The sequence below is a fragment of the Marmota monax genome, unplaced genomic scaffold (assembly GCF_021218885.2).
Source record: "Marmota monax isolate L192 unplaced genomic scaffold, Marmota_monax_Labrador192_F-V1.1 WCK01_AAM20220418_F8-fsc00001, whole genome shotgun sequence".
Lineage (NCBI taxonomy): Eukaryota > Metazoa > Chordata > Mammalia > Rodentia > Sciuridae > Marmota > Marmota monax.
Genome location: NW_026693777.1, coordinates 16,015,277 through 16,042,223, shown reverse-complemented (window position 1 = coordinate 16,042,223; position 26,947 = coordinate 16,015,277). Strand labels below are relative to the sequence as shown.

The following is a 26,947-nucleotide window of genomic DNA, read 5'->3' as shown; positions in this document are numbered from 1 at the left end:
GCATTTTTTTTTAAGGAATTTACGGAGAGATGGGAAGTGAGGGAACATGGAATTGTGTGTGTGTGTGCGTGTGTGTGTGTTTAATAAAACATTGAGCCCCAGAGGTGCATCAGGTAGAGGTGCACTCACTCTGGAAGCTGGGGACATGGGGACACTTAGAATATTGTAACTAGGAACCAGCCATGTGTCATCTGCCTGCCCTTTTCTGCAGATGAAGTAAAAAGTGCATGGGTTTTAGTGCCTGGTGGACTTGAACTTGATTCTACCTCTGCTGTGTGGTTTCAGGCAAGACATGGACTCTGTTTGACCCTTGTTTTCCCTCAACTATAAAATGAAGATAACACAGACCTCATTAAGTAGTTACCAAAGTTAAAATTGGGTCTGGGAAGCTCCACACCCTATAAATTTTAGTATCCCTTTTAAGCTTATAGCAGTCATCTTGCCAAGCCAAGAAATTAAGATTTAAAGGCCCAGAAAACATTTCTTGTCTTTTTATTTATTTGTTTTTCTCATTAGGGACTCTTTTTTACAAACTATTTTTTTTCTTTAAATTCAGAAATCTAGATTCTTTTCAAATTAGGTTTTCATCAGGAAAGAATGTCCTCATCACACTCAGGTTCTGGCCCCAAGTGTTCTATTTTTGTAGACTTGAGAACTAGCAAAGCAGTGGCTGTATGTGTCCTTTCTCTGAGATGTCTGCTTCCAGGGAGCTCCAGCTGTTTGCTGTCAAGCCAGACATTACCCGAGTCCCTGCTATGTACTTTTCTCTGAACTGTGTGCCAGTGGAAGTTTTCATGAGTGTTTATTGAGTGCCCATCAGTTCTCTAAGCGGGATCTTTGCTTCAATTGTATTATCTTGGTTAGTCCTCAGAATGGCCTCTGAGGTAGTTTCGGTAATCCTTTCCATCTTGCAGAGGCAGAAAGCGAAGGTTGGGAATACATAGTGACTCACCTAGTAAGAGGCCGATGGAGATTCCAAGGAAGAATGGGGGAAGTCTGTGGGGTACCCCAGGGATGGGTGGTAGGTGGATGTCACTGTAGTCAGAGAACGTTTGCTGAAAGAGAAGCTTCTCTAGCCAGGCCTCGGGAGTCTGAAATAAAAGAGAGATAAAGTATGAAATCATTCTAGATAGAAGAATGACAAGAGTGGAGGTACAGAGGTAGAAATGGGAGGGAAAAAGAGAGGTGAGGAGAGAGAGGGAAGGAGTAAGTGGGAGTCCCCAGAGAAGACTTCAGCCAGCTAGGACCAGGGACTGCCTGCATTGGGAGTAGCAAGGAAGCAGATTGATTTACCGGGGTCTTAGATGTCCTTAAGCTTGCTGAGGTGCTGCTATAAGAAGCTTAGTTTAATCTTGGCCTGTATGGCAAAAGGAGAGGGGCACCCCATGGGGGATCTTCTTTCTACTTGGATGGCAGCCATGTTGGGAAAGCCCAGCCCGAGCAGGATTTCCAAGACCTGAAGTTTCACTCTACTTCTGTCCTTAGGGTGGGTGGTGGGTGCTGCAGGAGTATATTGCTCCCTGGATGTCCACCCTGGGATGAGCCTGAGCAGGCTCTGCTCCCAGGCCAGCCCTTCAGGCATAAAAACCTTATGTTCCTGGTATATCTCCAGGTTGCTGAGGCCTGGGGATGAAGGCCCTATACCTGTGAGTACAGCTACATATAGAGAGTTCTTGGTAAGGATCCTGTTCCTTCTCCAGAAGTGGACAGAGACTGTTAGTGTCATGCTAGTTGATGTAAACTGCTGCCCGCAAGGTCCTGAGCACTGTTTGCCACCTGCATCACTGTACCCAACACATGCATCAGAAATCAACTACCATGGAAGGGAAGGCAGGGCACTGCTTTTCCTTATAAAGTGGGATGTGGTTCTTTTTTCTAGTCTGGCTTTCTATCAATCAGTCCTGAAGTGAAAGTGTTCATTCTTTTTCTTGAGAAGGCAGTGAAGAGTTGTTAAAAGTAAGTCACTCCAGCCACCATGGAGGCAGCCAGTGCCGGAAGCCCTCTGTCCTCCTGTGGCCATGAACTTGGTCCACTATGGAGCCTGCCTACCTCCCACAGTGGGGCCAGAGCCCTCAGTGAGGAGGGCAGGCAGGCCAAGGGCTGAACACCAGTGCTTAAGTGCAGCTGAAAAAATGAAGATTGAAGGATGGGTCAGAACAGCGCAGCAGAGAAGAACTTTCCACTTTTGTTAAAAATTCCCAATTAGGACAAGTCTCAAGTACTTTGGCAGTGCCTTTGTTTCTTTTCGCTTATGTATCCCCACCCCATTTTTCTTTCTATTAAAGGATATGAGAAGAGTATAAAAAAAAAACAAATGGAAAAAATACGCGAGATTTTAAAAAATCCTCATGTTAAGATTCCTTTAGCAACTCTCAAGCCTCAGTAGGCAAATCTGTGACAAATTGAGCTCATTCAAACCTGGCAGCCTTAGCCCACTGCTGTGTACAGAGATGCCATCAGCTCAGCTCTGTATCATCTCAACTTCCCATGACAGAAGCCCATGGGATCAGAAGAGAAAGCCATGGAATAAAAAACATATTTGTCAATATTATAGTCCCCTCTATCTAATTTACCTGGGCTCTGGTTAGAAATACTGCTTTTTTCCCCTCCTTCTTCCACCTTCTGAAATAGAATCAGCATTTTACAACCAGATACCCCCGGTGATTCTGAACGTGAACACTGCTGGTATAAAATGGAAAGAGCATGGGATTTAGAGCCAAAAGATTGCTGATCTCTGTGGGCCTCTGTTTTCTCATCTTAAAAATGGAGATAATATCTCCTTACCAAAATAGGAAGAAGGTTTGCAAATACATCCCAACAATAATGACACATGCAAGTGGCCACTGAAAGGAAAAAGTGCCACTTTGTATTAGATGTGTCTATTGGACCATTCTCTGGGCTCCAGATCTTAATTCCAATCCTACACTGCCTCTCTGAATCTAATTCCCATAGAAATTGAGATATCACATTGGCCAGAAGTCTGGCTTCTCTTGCTCTGGAAAGATTGGCACGTGTGGGTACACATTTCTGGTTCCAATTCTCCCCCATCATCAGGGAAGGGACCTGTAAAAGGGACCAGGCTATTGTGTTTCTGTGTTACCTCCACTAAAAAAATCTTCATATTGTATTCTTGTAGCTTAAGGCCCAAATGGGCCATAAGCACCCAGCTCCACATCAGATAGATGGCCAGGAATGAGCATAAGTTAATTCCTTGCATTCCACCCACCCAGGAGCTGCATTTGGGTCAAACTCATTAAGCATGTTAACTCAGAAATGAGAAGCTTGTGAGGATCCTATGTGGTCACCAGAAGCCGTCATTAGATTCTTTGGGCTGGGTTAAAGTGCAGATCCCTGGCATCAGCCTGTAGACTTGACTTGGTAGGTCTAAGTGGGGCTCAGAGTCGGCTTTTTTAATAGACATCTCAGGTGATCCTGATGCCGTGGTCTCTGGAGTCCACTGAGAGGAATGCAGCTCTCCTTGTGAAGGGTTGAGGGGTGCAAGGATGAGGGTCAGTTGCTGTCAGGACTGGAGTGAATTTCCCTGAGGTCCCCAGCTGTTGCCAAAGCTCTTCATCCCCACAAACCTACCCTCCACAGGAAATGCAGCACCACCTTCTAGTTTCCTACACCAAGACTCCAGTCGTCCTGGACTGCCCCCTCTCTTTTCCTCACACCCCACATCCAGTCCTTCAGCAAACCCTTTAGGTTCCACCTTCAAAATATCCTAGATCTGGTCCCTTCTCATGTTCTCTGCTAGTACCTTCTTAAACTACCATGGCACCATCCCATTCCCGACTTACTGTAGGTCGGATCATGTCACTCTTCTGCTTAGAACCCTCCAGTGGCTTCCCATCTTGCTCATCCTGAAGCCCAGATTCTTCCTGAGACCCTACATGAAGGTGAAGGCCTAGGCTACCTCTCTGGCCAGGTGCCTTCCTGCCCATATGGTGAGTGCCCTGCCCCATGAGTTCATGAGGCTCACTCCCTCACACCCTCTACATCTCTGCCCAAAGGTCATCTTTTTTCAATGTCCATGTCATTTAAAAGAATGAAGCACACCCGCCCCCTCCCTCCCTCTTGTCTTTCCCTATACAGCTCTTAACACATCTGCCATACTTGTTCTTAACTGCTGCCCAGGAGAAAATAAGCTTCAGAACAGGGATTCTTGTCTCCCTTGATCCCAGCTCTATCCCTGATTTCTATACCGGAGCTAAGTGTAGAGGGAATGTTCAATAGATATTTTTCTGGTTATTGAATGAATGAAAGAAAATTGCAAGAGGCATTTGCCTTTCACCTAAATTAACAGCAGCCATTTTAAGTGTTGAGTGTGTAGATCTGTGTGTACATCTGGGTGTGGAGACTGGTGTGGAAGAGGCATTATAAGGGGAGCAAACTCATCTTTTTTTTGTTGTGGCTGCAATGGGGCTGGAAGGCTGTGTGTGTGCTTGGCTCAGTAATTTTCATCCTAAAATTACAATTTTCTATTAAAAAAAAAAAACCTATTTGAAAAGATTCTCAGGTGAACATGCCATTAACTAGTTAGCCCATGCAAGAGTTTGAATCTTATATTGATAGCCTTTTTTGGGATATTTTTTGATAGAAAAATATAATGTGGCTTCCCATAAACTCACAAACCTTTGCATAATTGTGTATGTTAAGTTGCTGGCTGTGTTGCTGTGACTCTCTTTTTACCTGCATAAAAGCTATGATTATATCAATTTTTTTTCAGTTAACTGAACTCTTTGGATCTATACTCTCTCTTCTACCCACTTGATTCATAATCTAGTCTTAGAGTAGGAACTGGGCCAAAGAACAATTCTTTACAAAATTAATGGAAACAGAGGGACTATAACACAAATCCATCATTTCTTAATTTGCAAAACAGTGTGTACAACTTGGTTGTATATGTAGCTGAATTTTCTGAAGATGCCTGTCCTTTACATTTGCATCAGATGGCCTTTTTGCCTTGGTTCTTAGAAGTATGGTAAGAAAAAAAATGTGACTTCTGGCAACACAGGTGTGGGGAAGGTGGTGTCATCCTGATTTTAGAGAGGACAGCGCTAAAACACAAGTCCATTGTCTGTGCAGAGCTACCTAAGATGGTAGAGCTTATCAGGGAACACACTTGGAGCTGCTTTACACTTACTTGTGACTTTCTGAGCTGGAAAAACCTGAGACTTTGACACACCCAGGTTACATTCATTTCTTTTAATCCAAAATGGTCCTCCTTCCTTTTTTAAACCAATGGTGGACAATGATAATTTTCTGTATTCCAACCTCTATAATATTTTTATCATGATCTGTTCTGCTTCTTTTTTGTCTTGAATTTTGTCACTTTCCTTTTTTAAACATGAAAGTAGTTATGCATGTCATTTTCCTATTTGAAAAGCTGAGTTATGCCTAATTCTATATTTTTATCAAGCTGGAATTTCTTAGCCAAATCATCAAGGCTTTGTAGCAAATCTTGAGTCACTGACTCCAGGCCTGCTCTGTTCTTAATCAGATTTTCCACTTGAATCAAGGTTATCTATTTGACCTCCAACCCCTCAGCTTGCTGCTTTTTTGTAAACAGCTTTCGAGTACTGTCCAGAAACCGATGGTATTGCTATTCTCACTGCTCCTTGCCTGTGCTTTTTTAAAAAAAATATGCACCTGGATGATCTTCTCTTCCTACCATTAAATCTGATTTGTAGAGTCTGACTCAAAACTTCCTCCATTGGAGTCTATGCTGACTAACCCCAAACACCTAATTGCTTCCTTATCCTAGGCTCACCATATATGTACCCATGTCCCAAAGGAGGGTGGTAAAGAGTCGCAGTTAAAATTCCAAAAGCAGACTTCCTGGCTTCCAATCCACCTTTGCTGTGTACTTCCCGTGTGACTTTCAGTGAGTCTCTTTCATCCTCTTTGCCTCCGTTTCTTTATTTGCAAAACAGGGATTAGAAACAATGCCTATGCAGGGTGTGGTAGTGCACATCTGTAATTCCAGCTACTAGGGAGGCTGGGGCAGAAGGATCAAAACTTCAAAGTCAGCCTTGATAATTTAGGGAGACCCTGTCCCTAAAATTAAAAGGGCTCTGAGTGTAGGGCTCTTGTGAAAATGAATCTGAAAGTTTTGGAAGAGTATCTGTCATCTGATCAGTACTAAAATGTTCACTTTGTTAACATTTTTATTTGCTGAAACAAGTCTGTGGCTACGTTGTTACATATATGGTACTGTATCTTCTCCCTCTGGTTTGGTTCTCTTCTCTGATGAAATACAGGGTAAATATTGATCTTTTGATTTCTTCCTTCCCTTCTTGTTTCCTGCACAATGATATGTATTTGTGAGTAGGGTGGCCTTCTTTGGGAGCTCCATGACAGCATCAGAGTCTCACACCTTCATGCCAATCTTGCCTTATCAGTGGTCTTCTGGAGTCTCCAATCCACTCCATCTCCTGGGGTCTCAGAGGCTGAGGGGTATACAGCTACTTCACCTCCTGGTGGCCATGCTTGGGATGAGCACATCCCCCAGTGTCCTGGGAGAAAGCACCTTTGTGTCCTTCTTTGAAATGCTCCTCCTACCTCCAGCTGTATCCCATTACATTGGCCATTTTCTTTATGGACGATGACGTTTGCTCCAAGTCCCCTGTTTCACTGTTGTGCAACTAGTCCCCACACTTTTTTTTTTTTTAATGGGTGAAGTACACGGGAGATGGGAGCAACAAGCAACAGTGGCTGGAGCATCAAGATTACCTTAGCATTCTAGAAAATGTGACCATAGCTCAAGCTCTCTACTGTTGCGTGGAAACCATTCTTGTGTTCTACCCTAAACAGCAAACCCTGCAATGGTGCAGAATGTTTTAATAGCAGGATTCCCTTCCTTTCTCCCTCCTCTACTCGCTTCTCCCCACACACTTTCTTTAAGCTACATTCTTCTTTTGTTTATTTATTGATTGATTTTTATTTTTTAATACATAACAGCAGAATGCATTACAATTCTTATTACACACTTCATATACAAACAGAGATATGAAAAATTAAGCTACATTCTTTAAGGCTCTTCTTTCTCAAAGTCAAATTCTGGGAAGTGAGACCAGCTATAGGTTACTTTTAAGCTCAGGGTTACCTGGAAGAAGAAAAGTCAGACATAGATCACATTCTTCAACTCCTCACCTCTGTAATTCCCCTGAGCAGGCCATTACTATTAGGTTGAACCATACAAAGTTGCTAGCATTTGACCATTTTTTGATAAAGGTCAACCTAACTGTGCACTTGCTGGTTTCCCTTCATTTCTCTGCTCTTGGACCTCAGTGGGGCAGCCTCATCTTAGTTCACCTGCTTTGAAATAAGACCCAGATGACAGCAGTAAGCTGCGCTTCTTGTCAGAGGACAAAACAAGTTAATTCCCTTGAGTCCAGTGTTATTTCTGTCTCTTAAACATCAAACACCTATTTGTTTATTATAATCCAAACCGATTTTGTGGAGCAGATGCTGTGGCCTGATGACTCTGGCAGGCACAATGCTGGAAATGCTGTCATCCTCATGCAAGTTTGTTTTATTTTTCAGTCTTTACATATAATTCTGCCAATAAGGAAACCTGTGAACACAACCATGGACGGTGCTCCCAGCATGCCTTCTGCACGGATTATGCTACTGGCTTTTGCTGCCACTGCCAGTCCGGGTTTTATGGAAATGGGAAGCACTGTCTTCCGGAAGGTGATTGGCTGGGGCACAGGGGTGGGGCCTGGTCTGTGTGTGTTCTGCTGCCTGCTAGTTTCCAGCTACCACTGTGAGCTCTGCTTTGTGGACCTAGCAACTTGCCGGTGCTCAATGAATGAATGTTTGAGGAACAAAGACATGTGGGCTGATATACCAATTTGAAATTATCCAGAGATGTCCTCCTCCCTTTGCCCCCAGCTCCTTAGAGCCAAAGGGGACAGGAGGCTAGGAGAAGAGATCTCAGACAGGACCTTTTCATCATTGGATAATTGACTGGTTAGGGCATCATTAAAATGGTCAGTGGAATCGTTTTGTCTGTGTGCTCCCCTCTGGAACTTGGCTGAAGGCCAGGGCTAATTAGGCTTACCATCTTCTAGGGGCACCTCATCGAGTCAACGGGAAGGTGAGTGGCCACCTCCACGTGGGCCAAACACCTGTGCACTTCACTGACGTGGACCTGCATGCTTACATTGTGGGCAATGACGGCAGAGCCTACACAGCCATCAGCCACATCCCACAGCCCGCAGCCCAGGCCCTTCTCCCCCTCACACCAATCGGAGGCCTCTTTGGCTGGCTCTTTGCCTTGGAAAAACCAGGCTCTGAGAATGGCTTCAGCCTCACAGGTGAGTGGCACCCTGAGAGGGCTGATAGCACTGCCTTGTGCTGTTGCTCCTAGGGGCAACGCCTTGAGGTTTTATACAGGGAAAGGGGATTTTCTCATTGTTGAACCCACATATGTGGTTCTGCCCATAGTTGGGAATGGTTTGGCTTTGTACAACTGAATTTGTGTGTCTGTGTGTAGAATTGGGCCTTGAACCCAGGATCTCAGACATGTTAGGCAAGTGCTGAGCTACATCCAACTGTTTTTATTTTGAGACAGGGTCTCACTGAGTTGCCAAGGCTGGCCTCAAACTTGGGATCCTCCTGCCTCAGCCTCTAGTAGCTGGGATTACAGTGCAGCTACCCTGCCCATCTAGGGCTGATTTTTGAAAGAGCAATTACTTCTAAATGTTCCTCCAGTTGTTCTGAGAAATAGGCTGATTCCATTTTGGAGTGTTTGTGTCCTCTTGCCCCAATTTGTTGGAGTGCATTTGTGAAGTTTTGTTTGCATTATTGTATACAGATCTGTCAAGGAGATGCAAAAACAATATACCTACAGGACATCTGGAGATGACTTTACTTCATGGAGGAGAGGCTGCTTTTTCTCCTCTTACATCTCTACATTTCTTACGTAGAGTGGTGCAGACCAGTGCTTTTCAGACTTTAATCTGCCTGCAAATTGCCTGGATGATTTGTGGGCATGGAAATTCTGATTCAGTAGGCCCGTAGTGGGGTCTGCAATATCTTTTCTAACCAAGCTCCCAGGAGATGCCAGGACTGCTGGTCCTTTTGATAGCCAAAGTGTGGGGGAGACTTTTTGTCTTTTCACCTGAAAAAAACTTGTTTCCTTTTTTGCATGTAAAGTAAAAGGATGAGAGAAGTTTTTTGGTTTTTTTTCACCTCCAGCAGCAGAGCTCAATGGCTGTTTATAGGATCTTGCTGTTAATCAATATTTGAATAACCTTGGGTCAAAAGTAAATAAAATATAGCACACCAAGTTAAATTTGAATGTCAGATAAGCAATGATTTTTAAAGTATAAGTATACCCCAAATATTTGCATGTGGTGTGTATAAAAGATATATTCATTGTTTATCTGAAATTCAAATTTAACTGGGTATCTGGTTTATGGGTTTGTGTTTTGTTTTTGCCTTGCTTATTTTTGCTAATTCTGGCAACCTTGGATAGGTCAAGGAGGTTTCCAAGAGTCTGTTTCTCACAGAATATAAGCTCCTATAAAGAGAAACAGTGCACGGTAATGAGATCAGACACGTTGATTGAACATTTGAGGAACTTAAGGAGTTAAATAGCTGATAGGACTCAGTCTGAACATCAGGTGATCTTTTTAGGCACAATCTCCCACAGTAGTAGAAGCTGGGAGGAGGAAACATGTGCTGGGATTGCTGGGGATCGAACCTAGGACATTATGCATCCTAGACAAGTGCTGTACCACCAAGCTTGAGGCCCAGCCCCAGACAGTACTGGCTGTTATTTAAGCAAGGCTTTTATTAACCTTTTTGCTGAATTCTTTTCCTCACCAGGTGCTACCTTTATCCATGACACAGAAGTTACTTTCTACCCAGGAGAGGAAAGGGTTCGAATCACTCAAACTGCTGAGGGACTGGACACGGAGAATTATCTGAGCATCAAGACCCACATCCAAGGACAGGTGCCCTATGTCCCAGCAAACTTCACAGCCCATATTACTCCCTACAAAGAGATTTACCATTACTCAGAGTCAGGTATGTATAGCCAGTACTCACCTCTTAGAAAATGGGATTGGTACCTGTCTCTCAGGATGGTTACGAAAATTAAAGGTATAACTACATGGAAAGTCCTAGAACAGTGTGTGGCAGATGACATGAGCTCAATACCAGTTTTATTCTTGTTACTCTTATTATGACATAGTGTAAGTGAGCAGAGTGCCAGCTATCATACACAAATTCCCCACCCAGTACTTTCAAATAGTAATAAGATAATTAATACCAACATTATCTCTGCCGGTGGGTAGGGATGATATAGATATAGTCTTCTTCTTCTTCTTCTTTTTTTCCAGTACCAGGGATTGAACTCAGGGGCACTCAACCACTGAGCCATATCCCCAGCCCTATTTTGTATTTTATTTAGAGACAGGGTCTCACTGAGTTGCTTAGTACCTTGCCATTGCTGAGGCTGGCTTTGAACTCATGATCCTCCTATCTCAGCCTCCCAAGCTGCTGGGATTACAGGGGTGCTCCGCCACACCTGGCTGAGATGATGTAAATATATACAGATTTTACTCTCTGGAGCATGACAAAATATTATTAGAATTTGTTGGGCTGGGGATGTGGCTCAAGTGGTAACGCGCTCACCTGGCATGCCCCAGGCGCTGGGTTTGATCCTCGGCACCACATAAAAATAAAATAAAGATGTTGTGTCCACTAAAAACTAAAAAAATAAATATTAAAAAATTCTCTCTTTCTCTCTCTCTCTCTCTCTCTCTCTCTATATATATATATATATATATATATATATATACATATATATATATATTAAACACACACATATATATATATATATAAATATATATGTATATATTATTAGAATTTGTCCTGTAACCTTGTTTTAGCTCATGATTTTAGTCTGCTTTAAAAGCTACAGAAAGATGCTATAGAGTATTATAAAGCTAATGAAAGATTTGGAGTCAGAAATTACAAATTCACATCCTGGGCTTGCCTTTTATAACCTGTGGGAAAGATCACTTAACATGAGAGCCTCTTTTATCTTTCTTCTTTGTACTAGGGATTGAACCCAGGGCTTTGCCTATGCTAGACAAGTGCTCTACCTCAGCCCTATTGTCTCATCTTTAGCATCAGAATAAAAATATCTTTTTCTGTCCACCTTACACGGTTGACTAATTGGCTGATAAATTGTGTGAGGTGCAACATACTCTGTAAATCATTACCCATGAGCAAGAAACTGTGGCAGCCATAGGTGGCTGTTTGGCAGCACAGTGGTTTGGCTTGAGCTGCTCCTCCCCTGGCCCTGGTTTCTCCTATGGTGTGAGAGCTGGAAGCTGGACAGAAGATGTAGGGAAGAGAATGGGAAGCAGCGACCTGGCCTGTGTTCAGAATAGCCAAAGGCCAGATGACTGCCCTGGGCCCGACTCCCAGACTGAGAGGAAACCACCGTTTCCTTTCCCTGAAACCCTGCAGACTTAAGTGCAAGTCACTGGCAGCTGTCACCTCTGCACAATGTATGGGATGGGCTGGTTCAAATCTTGGGGCAGAGAGCCAGATGGTCTAGAGTTCCAGTTCCAGTTCTGCCACTTCTCAGCCCTGCTTCTCAGGCTACCTACTTCACTTCTACCAGTCTCTGCTCACACAATGGTAGTGCCCACCTCGCAGGGCTGGCACATAGCATCGTCTCTTCCTTATACACCGTGGCAACAACTGTAGTGCCTCCTCCCTCTCAGCACTGTGGCTTCGTATCCACTCTGGTTCTTGGGCTACCCTTGCAAGTCTCCCATATAAACTCAAGGCATTCCCAAGGGAAGTGCTGAGGAATTAGATGAAAAAACAAACAAACAACATAGAAAAATCTACCTCCATGAAAATCTCTGTATTTAATATTTAAAAATTTTTACCTGTTTGCCTATAAAATGTCTGTTGCAGCTATGACCTCCACAAGTTCCAGAGACTACTCTCTCACTTACGGTGCAATCAACCAAACGGGGTCTTACCGTGTCCACCAGAACCTCACTTACCAGGTGTGCAGGCACGCCCCCAGACACCAGGCCACCCCCACCACCCAGCAGCTGACTGTGGACCGGGTTTTTGCTTTGTACAGTGAAGATGAAGGAGTGCTTAGATTTGCTGTGACCAATCAGATTGGCCCTGTGGAAGGTAAGGTTTCTCATTTGTAACGCTGGGCCAAAGTTCTAGCCTTCTTGAGAATTCTCAGAACAATTCAGAGATTAGTAAGAGTTTGGGAGTGCCAGAGTCTGTGTGCAGTGCTGGGTGTGAGGACGAATCAAGCTGGGTCCCTGTCCTTGAGGTGGAGGTGGGCAGAAATGGAACCTGCAGAACAAGGTCCCGGCCACGCTCAGGAAACAGGACAGTACCTGAGCCTGGTTTGTAGCAACGCAAACAGTACATGCCCATGGTGGGGTATGCCTGGGCATGGGGAAGAGGGAGGCAAGTTAGGAGGGAGACTGATGCTGGTGAGCACTGATTACCACTGTGACAAATGCAGAGGGCCTAGTCTAGAAGGGCAGGGAGGTTCCCCCAGGAAGGGACATTTTAGCTAAAGCCTCGAGGATTTCACCAAACCAAACCAGGACCTGGAAAAATGAAATGGAACCTCATGTGTGAAGAACTCACAGTAACACTGTGCTTCACAGTGAAAGACTGGAATTTTCCCCCTAAGATCAGGAGTGAGACAAGGAGGCCCTGCCCTCTCCCTGTCTGCTCAACATGCTACTGGAAGTTCTAGCCAGGACAGTTAGGCAAGATCATGAGATAAAAGACATCTAAATTGGAAAGGTAGAAGAAAATTATTAGTAGTAAAATTATCTCTATTCTCAGATGACATGATCCTTTATGTACAAAACCGAAGGAATTCACTTAAAAAACCCCTATTAGAACAAATAAATTCAGCAATGCTGCAATGCACAAGAACAACCTACAAAAAAAAAATTGTGATTCTGTTATAATACGGAGCAAATTGAAAATGCAATTAAGAAATTTCATTTTAAAAAATAAAATACTCAGGAATTAAGTCTTTTTTCTTTTTTTTTTTTTTAAAGAAGTGTGAGACTTGTCCATTGAAACATAATTTTTTTTTTTGGAAAAAAAATAAGACCCCAAAAAAGTGGGACTATGTTCTCTGTTCATTAATTGGAAGACTTACTATTATAAATATGACAGTACTTCCCGAATTGTTCTATTGATTCAACACAGTCCCTATCAGTATTTCAGCTGGCTGCTTTGCAGAGGTTGACAAACTGATTCTAAAATTCATATTGAAGTTCAAGCAACCAGAATAGCCAAAATCTTGAAGCATGGTGTTGGAGGACTCAGACTTCTCAATTTTGAAACTTAGAGTAATCAAGACAGTGTGCGTCTGGCATATGAACAGACACATTGATTAATGGAATAAAATTGAGAATCCAGATGTAAATGCTCATATTTTCAGCCAGTTGGTGTTTCAACAAGAGTGTCAAAACAGTTCAATGGGGAAATAAGTCTTTTTAATAGATGATGTTGAGACAATTTACTATCCACATGCAAAAGAACAAAATTGGACCTCATAGCATATTAAAAAATCAACTCAAAATGGGCCAAAGACCTAACTGTAGGAGCTAAAACTTTTAGAAGAAAACATGGGGGTAAATTTTTGTGATCTTGAATTTGGCAATGATTTCTTAGAAATGGCACTAAAAGCACAAGCAACAAGAGGAAAAACAAATAGGTGTCATGAAGATTTTAAAAATTTGTGCTTCAAAAGACATTATCAACAATGTGAAAATATAGCTGTGGAATGGGATAAAATATTTGAAACCCTAGGGCAAATCCCACTGCTATAAAAATATTCTTTTTTAATGATGTTTAATAAAAGACTTGTTCTAAAGTATATGAAGTACTGTTACAACTCAACAATTAAAAGAAATTGAATGAAAAGATAGACAAAGGATCTGGAAAGATATTCTCTAAAAAATGATACACAAATATCTAATAAGAACATGAAAAGATGTTCAACATCATTAGCCATCAGGGAAATGCAGTTCAAAACCACAGTGAGATATTACTTTACATCACAGGGATAGCTTTAAAAAAAAAGTGTTGGTGAGGATATGGAGAAATTGGAACCCTCATTCACTGCTGCTGCTGTGTGTAAAATGGTGCAGCTGCTGTGGAAAACAGAAGAGCAGTTTCTCAAAGTTAAACCAGAGTTACCATTTGACAGAGCAATTCCACTCCTAGTTATGTGCCTAAGAGAAATGACAACTCTGTGCTCACAAAAACTGGTGCAGAAATATCCATGGCATCATTATCATAATAGCCCAAAGGTAGAAGCAACCTAAAATGTCTGTCAACTGATGAAAGCAAACAAAATAAAGTCTTTGGTGCGTACAATAGGATAGTTTTCAGCCACAAAAAAAATTAAGTACTTATGTGTCCTTCAACATGAATGAACTTTGAAAACCTCATGCTAAGTGAAGGAAGCCAGTCACAAAGGACAGCATTTTGTATGATTCCATTTATATAGACTATTCAGAGCAGGCAAGACCAGAGACAGAAAGTAGATTAAAGGTTGCTCAGGGTGGAGGATAATGGAAGGATAGGGAATTAATGTGTTAAAAGGTTCAAGGTTTGTTTTTGAGGTGATGAAAATGTCCTAATAATTAGTCATAATGGTTTTGAATATATACTGAAAGTCATTTATTAGTGCACTTTAAGTGGGTGAATTGCATGGCATGTGAATTGTATTCAGTTGTGGAAACAAAACTTGAAAATAGTGGTTCTCAAATATTAGTGGATACTAGGTTATTTGGGTTTTTTTGTGTGTAAGTTTTTTGAGTTCTTTATATATTCTGGAGATTAATGTGTTTGTTATCTGAGGTGTAGGTGGCAAAAATTTTCTCCCATTATGTAGGCTCGCTCTTCATATTTTTAATTGTTTCCTTTGCTGTGAATAATCTTTTTAGTTTGATGCCATCCCATTTATTGATTCTTGTTTTTACTTCCTGTACTTTAGGAGTCTTGTTGAGGAAATTGGTTCCTAAACCTACATGATAGAGAGTTTGGCCTATTTTTCTTTCTAGTAGGTGCAGAGTCTCTGGTCTAATTTCTAGGTCCTTGGTCTACTTTGAGTTGAGTTTTGTGCAGGGTGAGAGATAGGGATTAAATTCCATTCTGCTACATATGGATTTCCAGTTTTCCCAGCCCCATGGGAAGAAGCTATCATTTCTCCAATGCATGATTATGGCACCTTTGTCTAGTATGAGGTAACTATATTTATATGGATTTGTCTCTGTGTCTTCTATTCTGTTCCATTGGTTTTCATGTCTGTTTTGGTGCCAGTATTCACAATAGCTAAGCTATGGAACCAACCTAGGTTCCCCTGAACAGAGAAATGGATGAAGAAAATGTGGTGTATATATACACAATGGAATATTACTCAGCCATAAAAAGAATGACTTTTTGACTTCTGCTGGTAAATGAGTGGATCTAGAAACTATCATGCTAAGTGAAATAAGCCAATCCCCCAAAAACAAAGGCCAAATATTCTCTCTGATATGTGGATGCTAACACACACTGGGGGCAGGGGAGATAGAAGTTCAGTTTATGAAGGGAAGAGAGGGGAGATGGTAGGTAGTGTATTAATAAGTGAAAATTCCCTGTTGATTTCAGGGGAACACATAAATCAAGAAGGAAAGATTGCTGTTCCAGATTTCTCAGAGAGATGAGTAAAAACTGCTGAGGAAAACATTCCTCACCCTTAGATGTCCATTTCTGCCCTTCACTGGGGTATGCCTTGGATCTGTAAAAACAGCCACTGGTGGAAGTTCCTTCCAGGTGACAGTCCCATTCAGATTCTGAAAAGATATATTCCTGGGTCTCTTTTTCCTAGAGAAATACCATGTGGAATAAGCAATGGTCATAAAAAAACCAGCACACTTCCCAAGTTGCTAATTTGTCCTTTGAGTTTTATGATTTTCCCTTCCACCCAAGTCAAACAAAAGCAACAATTAATAGAGTGCCAAGTACTCTTCTAAGTACCTGCTGTGAATTAACTCGTCCCTGCGACAAGCCTACCCAACAGGAAGTTGTTAATGTTATTATTGCATTTCACAGATAGTGAAACTGATGTAGAGATGAAGTAATTTGAAGTCCTAGCTGGTAAGAAGTGATCTGGGACTTAAATGCAAGCTGTAGGTCCATGGCCCACGCTCTTACCCCTCATGGTCCTGCCGCTCCTCATGGACACCACTGACTTTGCAACTGCCTCATAATTTGGACCAAATTTGAAAAGAGACAATGTGTGTGTTTTTTAAAAGAATTTTTTAAGTTGTCAGTGGACCTTTATTTTATTTATTTATATGAGGTGCTGAGAATCGAACACATGCTAGGCAAGCGCTCTACTGCTGAGCCAAACCCAGCCTGGCAATGTGTGTTTTTAGACCCTTTGTGTTTGTTTGAACCCTCTTTCATGCACTCACAGCAATACTGTCATTCTAAATGACATAATAAAATGGGGTGGGGGAGTGGGGAGAAAGAACAAAGGAAAAAAACAACAAAACACTTTTTTCTCCCCCCACTCCTCAGTGCATAGTAGTATCTTAAAGTCTTTTGCTTTCTCCAGAGGGAGCTGCCAGCCAGCTGGAATGATATAAAACCAGACAGCTGCCCGCACCTGATGTGGGAGCTGCGTGGTTTCCCAGGGTTTAGATGAGAATTACTGTGTCTTTCCCAGTGAGTAAAGGGAGCTGGCAGCCCTTGCTGTCTTCCCAACCACCAGACCATACCCCATAATTGTTAGAACTTCAAGTGGAGTTGGCTGTTGTTTGTAGTGTCATAGAACAGGACCAGGAATGCTTCCTGTCCTTCCTCCCCAGGGGTCCTTTCAGTGAGCTGAAGAGACCTTGGGCAGAGGACTGTGCACTGAAGCTGAACGGATTGTTCCTTTAAGGAAACCGCTCTTCCCCTCTTGATTAAATGAGTAAGTTAGTTCCAGATCTTCTGCCAGAGTTGCACAGTTTAGGAAGGTGAAGGTGAAATATGAAATGGCTTAGGGAGGATACTGCTGTTGTAATGTTGATAGGAGAAAAGCCAGCAAGCTGTAAAAAATTAATAGTGCAATTGTTTTAGAAATGTATTCTTAAACTATTTAGGGTGCTAGGAGTGTAACTGAGTAATAGAATGCTTGCCTGGCATGCCAGAGGCCCTGGATTCAATCCCTGGCACTGCAAAAACAAAAATATATTTTTTAGAAGTCATGAGGATTTGAGGGCTGGTAAAGCACAGGGTTTAGATTCAGAAGAGTTCCATGCTTTGTATAATGTTCTATTGCTGAAATTCTTAATTTTTAAACAGGGGGCTCTGCGTTTTCACTTGCACTGGACTCTAAATTATGTAACAGTTCCTGACAGTGAGGTACACTTTAAGTCAGTATCATATAATTATGGTCGTTTCCTCCTCAATTTCAAGTGCAATAGTATATCCTGTCCAAGTATGCAAGTCACCTTGGAGCTACCTCCTCTACCCTCCCTTAATGCCTAGTAGGCTGGTGAATTGACTAATCTTTGTTGGAATGTTCCATGGTGAAAGTTTAATGCTGGTAAGTACTGAATAAGAAGGTTAAGCAGCAAATTTAAACATTATTGAAGACGACCTTCCCTTTTGGCAAGGGATGCCAGGATTTTGTACAGAATCTTCTCCCCAAAATGGAGAAACTATCATGGGGGAGAATCAGATGCTTCGGTCACATTGGACCCTCAGTGAGGACATGACCCTGTCCTTGTCACTTGTAACACATACTAGGGTAGACTCAGGAATTGGTCTACACTCTAGTTAACTCTGCAACTCAACCCCAGTGAAGTTCTTCCTTCCTGTCTGCCAGGCTTATCTGTGTGATTTGGGGAGCGAGGCTTATGCTGACATAAGTTCATCGTGTTCAAAAAGCACTGGGGCCATTTTTTGGTCTTTTGTTTTGGCAGAGATTGTTACTCTAGCCAAATTATTGAGGTGAACCGAGGATAAACCCACAGCCTTCCTTATTTTCAGGCACTAGTATGGGAACTGATACTTAGGGAATATTCAGTTCCAGGAACACTCTGTGATGTTTCTTATAAAGTGGATGATAGGCATTTACCAGAAAGTGTTTTGGCCAAGGCATCTCAACTCACAGCAGACCCGTAGAGAAAACTGTGGGAGCTGTGACTTGCGCAGTAGGGAGATACAAGCCCTGGGGAGATTGCCAGTCATCCCGAAGGCTGCTCTATCAGGCCGACTGCATGGCAGGAAGTACTTGGAGCATAGACCAGGAGCTACTTTAGGCAAGTTTCACCATGTAAAAAAGGGGTGTGGAGAGACATGGGTGAGAGAGGAATGTTGAGGGTCCTGGAGGAGATGATAACTGGGAAGTTGAGGTGGGCAGTTCTGCCAGAGTGAGTCTGCCAATGCCACATGCTGGCTTCTGTCATAAGCAGGATAGGACTGGGAACATGCCAAACTGCCCGTCAGAAGCCCAAATTATAACTTAAATGGAGCCCTGTTAGTAGCAGAGGTGGCTCAGTATAGAGGCCAACAGGCATAGTCAGGGCTCATGAAATCTTTGGAATCTAAAGATTAGAATTAATTCTAGGGACTGAGACAAAGTAGTCTTCAAGTGAGGGTGAACAGTGGCCCCCTGAGAATGAAGAAGGAACACAGTCACTGGGGACTGTCAGCCCTGCCAGGGGGGGGCATCACCTTTCAGGGACACTGTTGGATTTGTTTTTAGCAATTCTGGCAGACACAAACATTTCTACTTCTATTTTATACCTGAGGAACCAGAAGCAAACAAGTCTCCAAAGCTATTGGACTCATTGGGCATCTGGGGCTCCTTCCAACACCGCCTCTCTGGGCCGTTGGCCTACAGTAGGTAACTTGATGAAGTTCCTCTGCTGATGGTGGTAGCAGAGCAGTGGGAAATAGGGGCTCTGGAGGGAGAATGCCTGGATTTTTCTCTTATTTCAGCTCCATCCACCTCTTCTTTGTCACTTTGGGCAGTTTGCTTGGCCTCTGGGTACTAATAGAAAAATGAAGATATGATGATACTGTCCTCACCTTGTAGCTATGAGGACTTGATGGGCTGGTAAAACATGGGGTTTAGATTAGCGCCTGGTACAGAAATGTTTGATGACCATTGACCTCTACATTGCACCCAGAAATCAAGTTCTTTAGGGAAGATTTCAGATGCTATCAATGGTCACTACCTGGTGGCTGGATAGATCTGTGGCAGGGCTGATGATCCTGAAGAGTGAATTCTAGGAAAATCATTTCTACTTATTTGTCCTTGGAAATCTTTAAAAATCAATATTTTTAAAAAATAATTAGATCTACCTGTAAAAACAGCGAATTTTCATGAGATTGCAAAATTTAGAGCCAGAAACTTGAAGGTTGTGTCCCTGTCTCAACTTTGAGGGTTGGAGTAAATTTTTCCCATGTTTCTCCTTCACTGTCCTCATCTATAAAACTGTTCACAGTGGGGACAACAGCCCAGCACACAGACTCAGAGCAGACACCAGAGCAAAAGCACTTTTAAATAAAAAGAGGTGTTGGATATTTTTATTCCTTGGACACTGTTATGGTTTGGGGGTGAGGTGTCCCCCAAAAGCTCACATGTGAGACAATGCAAGAAGGTTCAGAGCACCTTAACCCATGTAAAAAAGGGGTGTGGAGAGACATGGGTGAGAGAGGAATGTTGAGGGTCCTGGAGGAGATGATAACTGGGAAGTTGATGAATCCCCTGGTAGGGATTAACTGAGTGGCAACTGAAGTGCTAGGATGTGGCTGGAGGAGGTGGGAATTAGGGCATGGCTTTGGGGTATATATTTGTAACTGATAAGTGGAGACCTCTCTGCTTCCTGATCACCAGGTGAGTTGCTTCCCTTTGCCACACTCATCCACCATGATATTCCTTACCTTGAGCCCCGAGGAATGGAGCCAGCCTTCTATGGAATAAGACCTCTGAAACTGTGAGCCCTCAAATAAACTTTTCCTCCTCTAAAATTGTTCTGGTCGGGTCCTTCAATCACAGCAGTAAAAAAACTGACTGAAACAGACAAAAACTTACTGAAAGTAGGAAACTTGTCTACAGGGTAGGCAGTATGGAATTTAAACCTGAGATAAAGGTGATTCACCCTTGATCTCAGTATTAATAATTTAGTTAGGTATTGACGGGTGCCACACAACAGCTGAATAAACATTCAATTCCAAGGACTCTCTCTCTCTCTCTCTCTCTCTCTCTCTCTCTCTCTCTCTGCTTCCTTCTCTGCCATTCTTTCTACAGCAGCCAGATTGTACCATTGTTTGTTTCCTCTCTGCCCACACAGCAGACTCCGATCCTGCCCCAGTGAACCCTTGCCATGACGGGAGCCACGCCTGTGACACAGCAGCACGGTGCCATCCAGGGACAGGTGTAGACTACACCTGTGAGTGTGCGCCTGGGTACCAGGGAGATGGCCGGAGCTGTGTGGGTAAGAGCCATGTTCTGTTGGTGTCACATAGCTCCTGTTTTCACTCTGCCCTCTTCAGCGGTGTTACTGTGGAAGACAAGTATCTCTGATCTTTGTGATCTGTGATCACATCGATTCCACATCTGCAATTTCCATCGATCAATGACTTTAGCAGCTGTTAATTTGGATGCAGTTATGTAAAAACTGAAGCATAGTCTAGTCAGGTTTGAAAATAGAGATGGTGATTTTGTGCTGGGTCTATAAAAAGAAAACATCTTTTGCAATTTTTGGATATGTTTTAAGCTTTGTAATTTTGAGCATATATTAAGTAGTTCCTAAATTTACTAGAAAGCATATTTTCTGGTTTCTTTACATTTCAGACAGTGTTTCCTTCACCAATTATATCCCAGCAAAGCAACAGTTGATGTTTCTTCATCTTTAAAAAAAAGCTACAACATATTTTCTTATAAACATTATCTTTAAACATTTAAAGAATTCTGAGAAAAGTTGTTCAAAAATTATCTCTCTGTGACCTCACTGGAAAGATGTGAGATAAAGTTTTATTTCTGATGAGCTTCATCTTGCATTCATTCCTACCTGTCACTTAGATATCCTATGTTTCGATTCCTGTTTAGCCTACCACCCTAGTCCCATTGAAGCATCATAGTGGTGAGAAAACTGACTCTTCAGACTTTCCACTCATGGGACTGGAAAGCAGCACTTTTCTTCTCTCTTTCTTCTCAGATGTAAATGAATGTGCAACTGGCTTCCATCGCTGTGGCCCCAACTCAGTGTGTATCAACTTGCCAGGAAGCTACAGGTGCGAATGTCGCAGTGGCTATGAGTTTGCAGATGACCAGCACACTTGCATCCGTGAGTACCAGAATCATTTATCTGTTTGGCCAAAATGGCACTGAATCTTGCTCTTTAATTCACTGAGTTTCTCCACTTGTGCTTTATAGAAGTTCTGCTATGTGATTTTTCTTGAAACACAGTGCATATTGAAATAACCCAAGGCTACAGCTTAGTGGAGCTGTTTGTTTGTGGTTGTGGTTTTCCCCTAACTAGATATTTTTGATGTTGAATTACTGGGGGATGTTCTTTCAGTTGGGGTTCCTGGTCCACCACTTAACAAGACTATGGACCTCTTTAGAAGAACACCCCAGCTATAGACAGAGCGTATGTAGTCCTCATCTTAGAACAAGGTAGATTTGTAATTCCAAGGTGCTGGTGTCATGTGAGGAGCTAAAGGGCCTCGTCCATAATGAACCCTTCTAGGATTCCAAACCATAACTTAGACCTAAAAATGGGTCCAAAAGAACTAGAAATCCAAATTCATTGCACTGATAGAGCTAGGTAATGGAGAAAATACAAGCTTTAATCCAGTGTGATATTAGAAAGTGTGTGTGTGTGTGTGTGTGTGTGTGTGTGTGATGGCTATTATTTTCACCACAAACCCATACCAGCACTTCTCAAACCTTAACGTGTATATGACCCTTCTAGGAAAGTTTCTAATATTGAGATTGACTCTCCAGCTCTGGGATGGGGCCTGAGAACCTGCATGTCTTGCAAGCTCTGGGTGTGCCGATGCTATTGGTCTGTGGATGATGCTATGGGGAGTAAGGGTCACCATTCAAGTTCGTGGACACCTTTGCCTTCTCTTTTTAGTGATTGCTCCTCCTCCCAACCCTTGTGAGGATGGTAGTCACACCTGTGCTCCTGCTGGGCAGGCACGATGCATTCACCATGGAGGCCGCACATTCAGCTGCACCTGTCTACCAGGTTATGCTGGCAATGGGCATCAGTGTTCCGGTGAGTACCAGCGGGGAAGCCTCAGAGACTCTGGACGGTCACCTTGGATGCACATCCCTGCAAAGACAGGTCCTCCCTGAGAAGGACATTTTTCCTCTTTGACTCAAATGGCCTTGGAATTGCCAAAAGAGAAGAGACACCCTTAGAGTAAGGAAGGGAGGGCACAGGGGTTTCCATGGGACTAGATTGCTGAGCAGTGTGGTTGTCCTTGGAGGCGTGTCCTTGGAGTATGATGAGCCACTGTCAGCTTGTTACCTTCTGTTCCTGGGAGCTAGTATAGGCTGGAGAAACTTACACAGACAATTCTCTCTCTGATTTTTTTTTCTCCTTTTCTTGTCCCTGCCTCACCAAACATCTGGGGAGGAGGAAGGAGGCCTCTGCTGTTTAGATCTACTAGGAAGTTCCCAAGAGGTGCAAGGCTGTTCAGTGGGTCCAGGTGCTTGTGGCTGAAGCAAACAGCAATTCAAAGAAAGGAGGGGAAAGCTTGCCTTTTGCATTTCCATTCCCAAAACAGGTCCTTTCCAATTCCAAATAACTATATGTTATTGACATGAAACTACCTTCAATTTGATCATATATCTTGGGGTCCATTTGGAAAACCTGTAGTAGTTTAAGTAGCTTTGCTGAATAACCTCTACACTAAAATATTACTAATTTCATGAATATTATACTGAGAGTATGTCTAGTCTTTAACAACCTCATATTATGTCTGACAAATTTAAATTTGATTATCCCTGTATTACAGTTTAATGGTTTTATTAAATATTGTATGGTTTCCTCAAGATAAATTTTAAGAGAAAAGTGTTAATAAATAAGGTATGTATTAATGTCTTTTTATACCTGTAGAGCTCCTTCTTCTCTCCCTGCCTCTACTGTCATGTGTATACTCTTTACAGATGGAAGATACCTTCAAATCATGAGGATCAGGGGGGGTATATAAACCTGACAGTGGGATAACATTTTTTTCCATCCCTATGGAACTTATTCATTTCCGTTTAACCCACTGTTGGCTTAAAAAACAATAATGTGCATTCCTGCCTGTAGAATTTCATATTTAAACATCTGACTGCTCAGATTGGCAGATGTCACTCTTTAGTCTAAAGCAAAATAGCTGAAATTAATTTCAGCCTAGGTGTGATGGTATTAATAATCAAAATATTAGGTTAGGTGCTTCTTGCTTTAATCCCTTCTGCAATCATTTTCTCTCCTTCCTGTTCATGTCTACTTCTCCTGTGAGAGTTTGGTTACCTTCTGGGATCATATTAGGACCCATATTAGTAAAGTTGGCTACTTGTCTGTATTTGGAGTTTCCGAGTATGGCCTCCTGGGCTATTATTGCCCTCTTTCTTATTTTCATCATTTGCGATCGTCCCTATTTTATCTCGGGTCCTTTACTTTTGGGATTCTCTCCGGAGCACACAAACTTGAAAATGTGCCAAACCTATCACTTACTTCCCCAATGTATTAATTTCAATTGCTTCACAACAAATGACCCCCAAATGTAGCAGCTTAAAACAAGATGCCTTTGTCACCTGTGGCTTGGGGACCTGGGCATGGCTTAGCAGTACGCTACTTTAGGATCTCTGGAAGAAACAGTTAAGGGGCAAGAATGGTGGGATCACCGCAGGCTTTTCTGGGGAAGACCGCAAGACTGCTGTGCCGAGGGCCTCAGTTCCTTGCTGACTGTGGCTGGTCTTCAGTTTCTTGCCAGGTGGCCTCTCCATTATGACAGCTTACTTTATAAAAGCTAGTGAGAGGACAAAGCCATGGAAGTCATCATCTCAAAGAAGCCATCCCCTCAATGGTGCTTTACTGTGCTGGCTACAAGCATGTTACTCAAGGAGAGGGGATTATAGGAGAACCATGCATACCACATGGTAGGGATCATTGGGGACCATTTTAAAGGCTCCCTACCACAGCCAGAACTGTACGGTAGCCTTCCAAACTTTTGGATTGTGGGGTAGTAGAGAATGAATAGTCATTTTCCTAAAGATCTTGCATAAATTAGGCTGCACTAATCATGAAAGTAACTTTTCTACTTGCAGGATAGACCTATGAGCATGTTAGTGTATAGTGTATGTGTGTTCGTGTTTAAAGGCATTCCATAGTGTGCACATGTCTGAGTGACCAAAGGATCTTTTAATCAATTATTTATTTAATTAATCATTAATTTATTTTATGTGTGTGCTGGGGATGTAATTCAGATCCTTGTGCATGCTATGCAAGTGCTCTACCACTGAGCCACATCTCCAGTCCTCCTTCTATAGATCTTTGATGGAGGCTGTCTTGTGGGAGGCATGCATTCTTGAGGCACACATATTTTTACTCCATCAAACTAACCATAAGAGGGTGAGTGGGTTTTTCTCTAGCCACAGTTTGTTAAAAACCAGGCTCTCTGGAGAAGCTGCATTTGAATTTGGGTTACCAATCTGGTCTAAGTCACTAGCAGGAGGTTTTTATCCAGAATTAAGTCTGTTCCAGGATTCTCTCTATCTGGTGTGATTTCAACCCTGCCTTAGTGTGAGCTGGATATTTCTCAGGCACCTTTGCCCTTGTGGATTTTAGTGCCTTTGCCAGTGCAAGAGCAGATTGTCAGGAGTTAGAACTTTCCCAGGGAGAAGCAAGGCAGCTGGGTTACACATGGCCTGTTCCATAGCATGACCCTCGCTCAGGGAGGGAGGTGGGGGCTTGGTACTGCTATTACTTCAGATTTTCTGTGCTCCAATTATAGATATTGGATAAAGCATGGTAAAGTCAATGCAGCCACAGGAGGTAAGGACGAGGCTTGAAAGGGTGATGATTAACTCACAGATCTTAAAAAGCGGTCACCATGTGCCACATGGGTGCAACCCACTGGGCACTCAACAGTGAGGAGCAGAGAGAAGGCAACTGAGGTGCCGGGAGGGATCAAGGTTAATTGACATTAGGGGATTACATTGAGCTGGAAAATGAATGGGTGGTGAGGAACTGGGACTCAGTACATGGATTGTTATCCAGGGGTTCCAGCTGAATTTGCTCTGAATTGGGGCCAAGAAGGATGTCAAGGCACCAAAATGAGTCCAAAATAGAGTGTTTTTAAAACATTTTCCAAATAGGTTCCCTAGGAGCTTAATAGATCACAGAGTAGCAAATTGTGCTAGAAATGGGCTGCCTTTCATTACCTTCGTGGTAAAGGGGTTTTGCTGTATAAGAACACTATTGAATTGACTAGTCTGTTTCTATCAGTCCCTGCAGATCCCTGCCACTGATGAGGTATAATTGGTGTCTCCCTGTTCCCCTGGTGGTACAGTGAAGAAAGCTCCTACTTTGCCAAGAGGCTGAAAGTCCTTCCTCATTTTCTGTCTTGACACATGACATCCTATGAAATGGGGAAGAGTTCTCCTCCTCTGTACATTGGTTCAGGCTCCCCACAGACCTCTCCGTGTTTGAGCTCCTGAGGAGAGGCTGCAGCCAGCTCTGAGTTCAGGCCCCGGACTAACTGATTTGGATCTAGTTTCACATCATGACATGAGGCCCTCTAAGAAGGGTCAGGGACTGTGATTCAGGGGACCTTAACCTCCTCCAGCTTTGTGGGCTCAGGGGTTGCTCATGTGGGATGCCTTCTGTCTCTTCGGGGACTTTCTCCTTCTCATTGGTCATTTGCAGCAGTTACTATCTATCTGTAACGATGGTATCCATGATAATGGCAAGGGACCTGTAGAGAGTAAAATTGGTCTTTCAGATTAGGTCAGAATTCCTAGGCCATGGATGCTAATCTTGTTGGTGGTTTGAGAGCTTTGGGGAATCCCCTTAGTTCAAAAATAATAATTAAAAAAAAAAAAAACAAAAAAACCTCACCTTGGGCTTCAGAAATAGGTCATGTGTCTCAGGAATTCCTGCTTCCTGCCATTGCTTGTGGTTCCTGTTACCATTAGAGGTACTTTTAGCATATGTGCTGCCAGGAGCTTCAGTTTCCTGCATTTGCCTGAATGCTGATTTTTACAGCTTTGGTTTTACAGCCAGTTTTACAGCCTCTTACAAGCCCAAAGAGCTGGATGGTCACCAGCTTCACTCAACTGAGCATTTGAGCTGTCCTTTTAAGGAGACAGCCAACCACAAGGATAATTAAATATGACAATTTGGGAGCTAACCAGAACACCTTGTCATTTCTAACTTTAGACACGAATTTAGAATCACTTTACTGTTGTAGGTGGAGAAAAGGTAACCAGTGCAGCCAGCTGCTCCCCATGGAGAGCCTTTGTGGCTGTATTAGAGTGGATGGTGTTGAGAATTTGGTTTGTTTGTTTACTCAAAGGAACTGATATATGTTGATTAAACTTCCCAGAGGCAGAGGATGAGCAGATGCTAATTTTCTAATTATAATATGAGAGATCCCTCTCCAATAATCTGAGGGCCTATGGTTAACGTCCAGTGTGTCCACATAGTGTTGCCTGAGAAAGCACTTAGTTATGGGAAGGCGACTCGGTGACAGTGTGGTCAAGCAAGGTGGTGGAGATAACTCTAGAAGACATCTCATTTGGATCGTGGGAGGCTGAGTGAGGAACTGTTCTGTTCCCAGCCTGTTCACATCAAGTTCCAGGTTGTAAATCTCCAGCTTCCCAGGCGGGTGTGGCTCTGTCATGGGCTGTATCAAG

General features: G+C 42.8%; 1 protein-coding gene across 3 annotated transcripts in view; it reads left to right on the top strand.

Annotated features, from left to right (window-relative positions):
- Nid2 (nidogen 2) overlaps positions 1-26,947 on the top strand; it is a 61,234-nt gene that overhangs the window by 17,311 nt on the left and 16,976 nt on the right. For 2 of the 3 annotated variants that reach the window (XM_046461274.2, XM_046461275.2), the window contains exons 5-11: positions 7,549-7,698; positions 8,079-8,324; positions 9,841-10,041; positions 11,953-12,183; positions 20,379-20,522; positions 21,246-21,374; positions 22,170-22,313. In XM_046461274.2, the coding sequence (XP_046317230.1) occupies positions 7,549-7,698; positions 8,079-8,324; positions 9,841-10,041; positions 11,953-12,183; positions 20,379-20,522; positions 21,246-21,374; positions 22,170-22,313 (1,245 nt within the window). The remainder of the gene's footprint in view (positions 1-7,548; positions 7,699-8,078; positions 8,325-9,840; positions 10,042-11,952; positions 12,184-20,378; positions 20,523-21,245; positions 21,375-22,169; positions 22,314-26,947) is intronic. The other variant, XM_046461276.2, reaches the window with a different exon arrangement.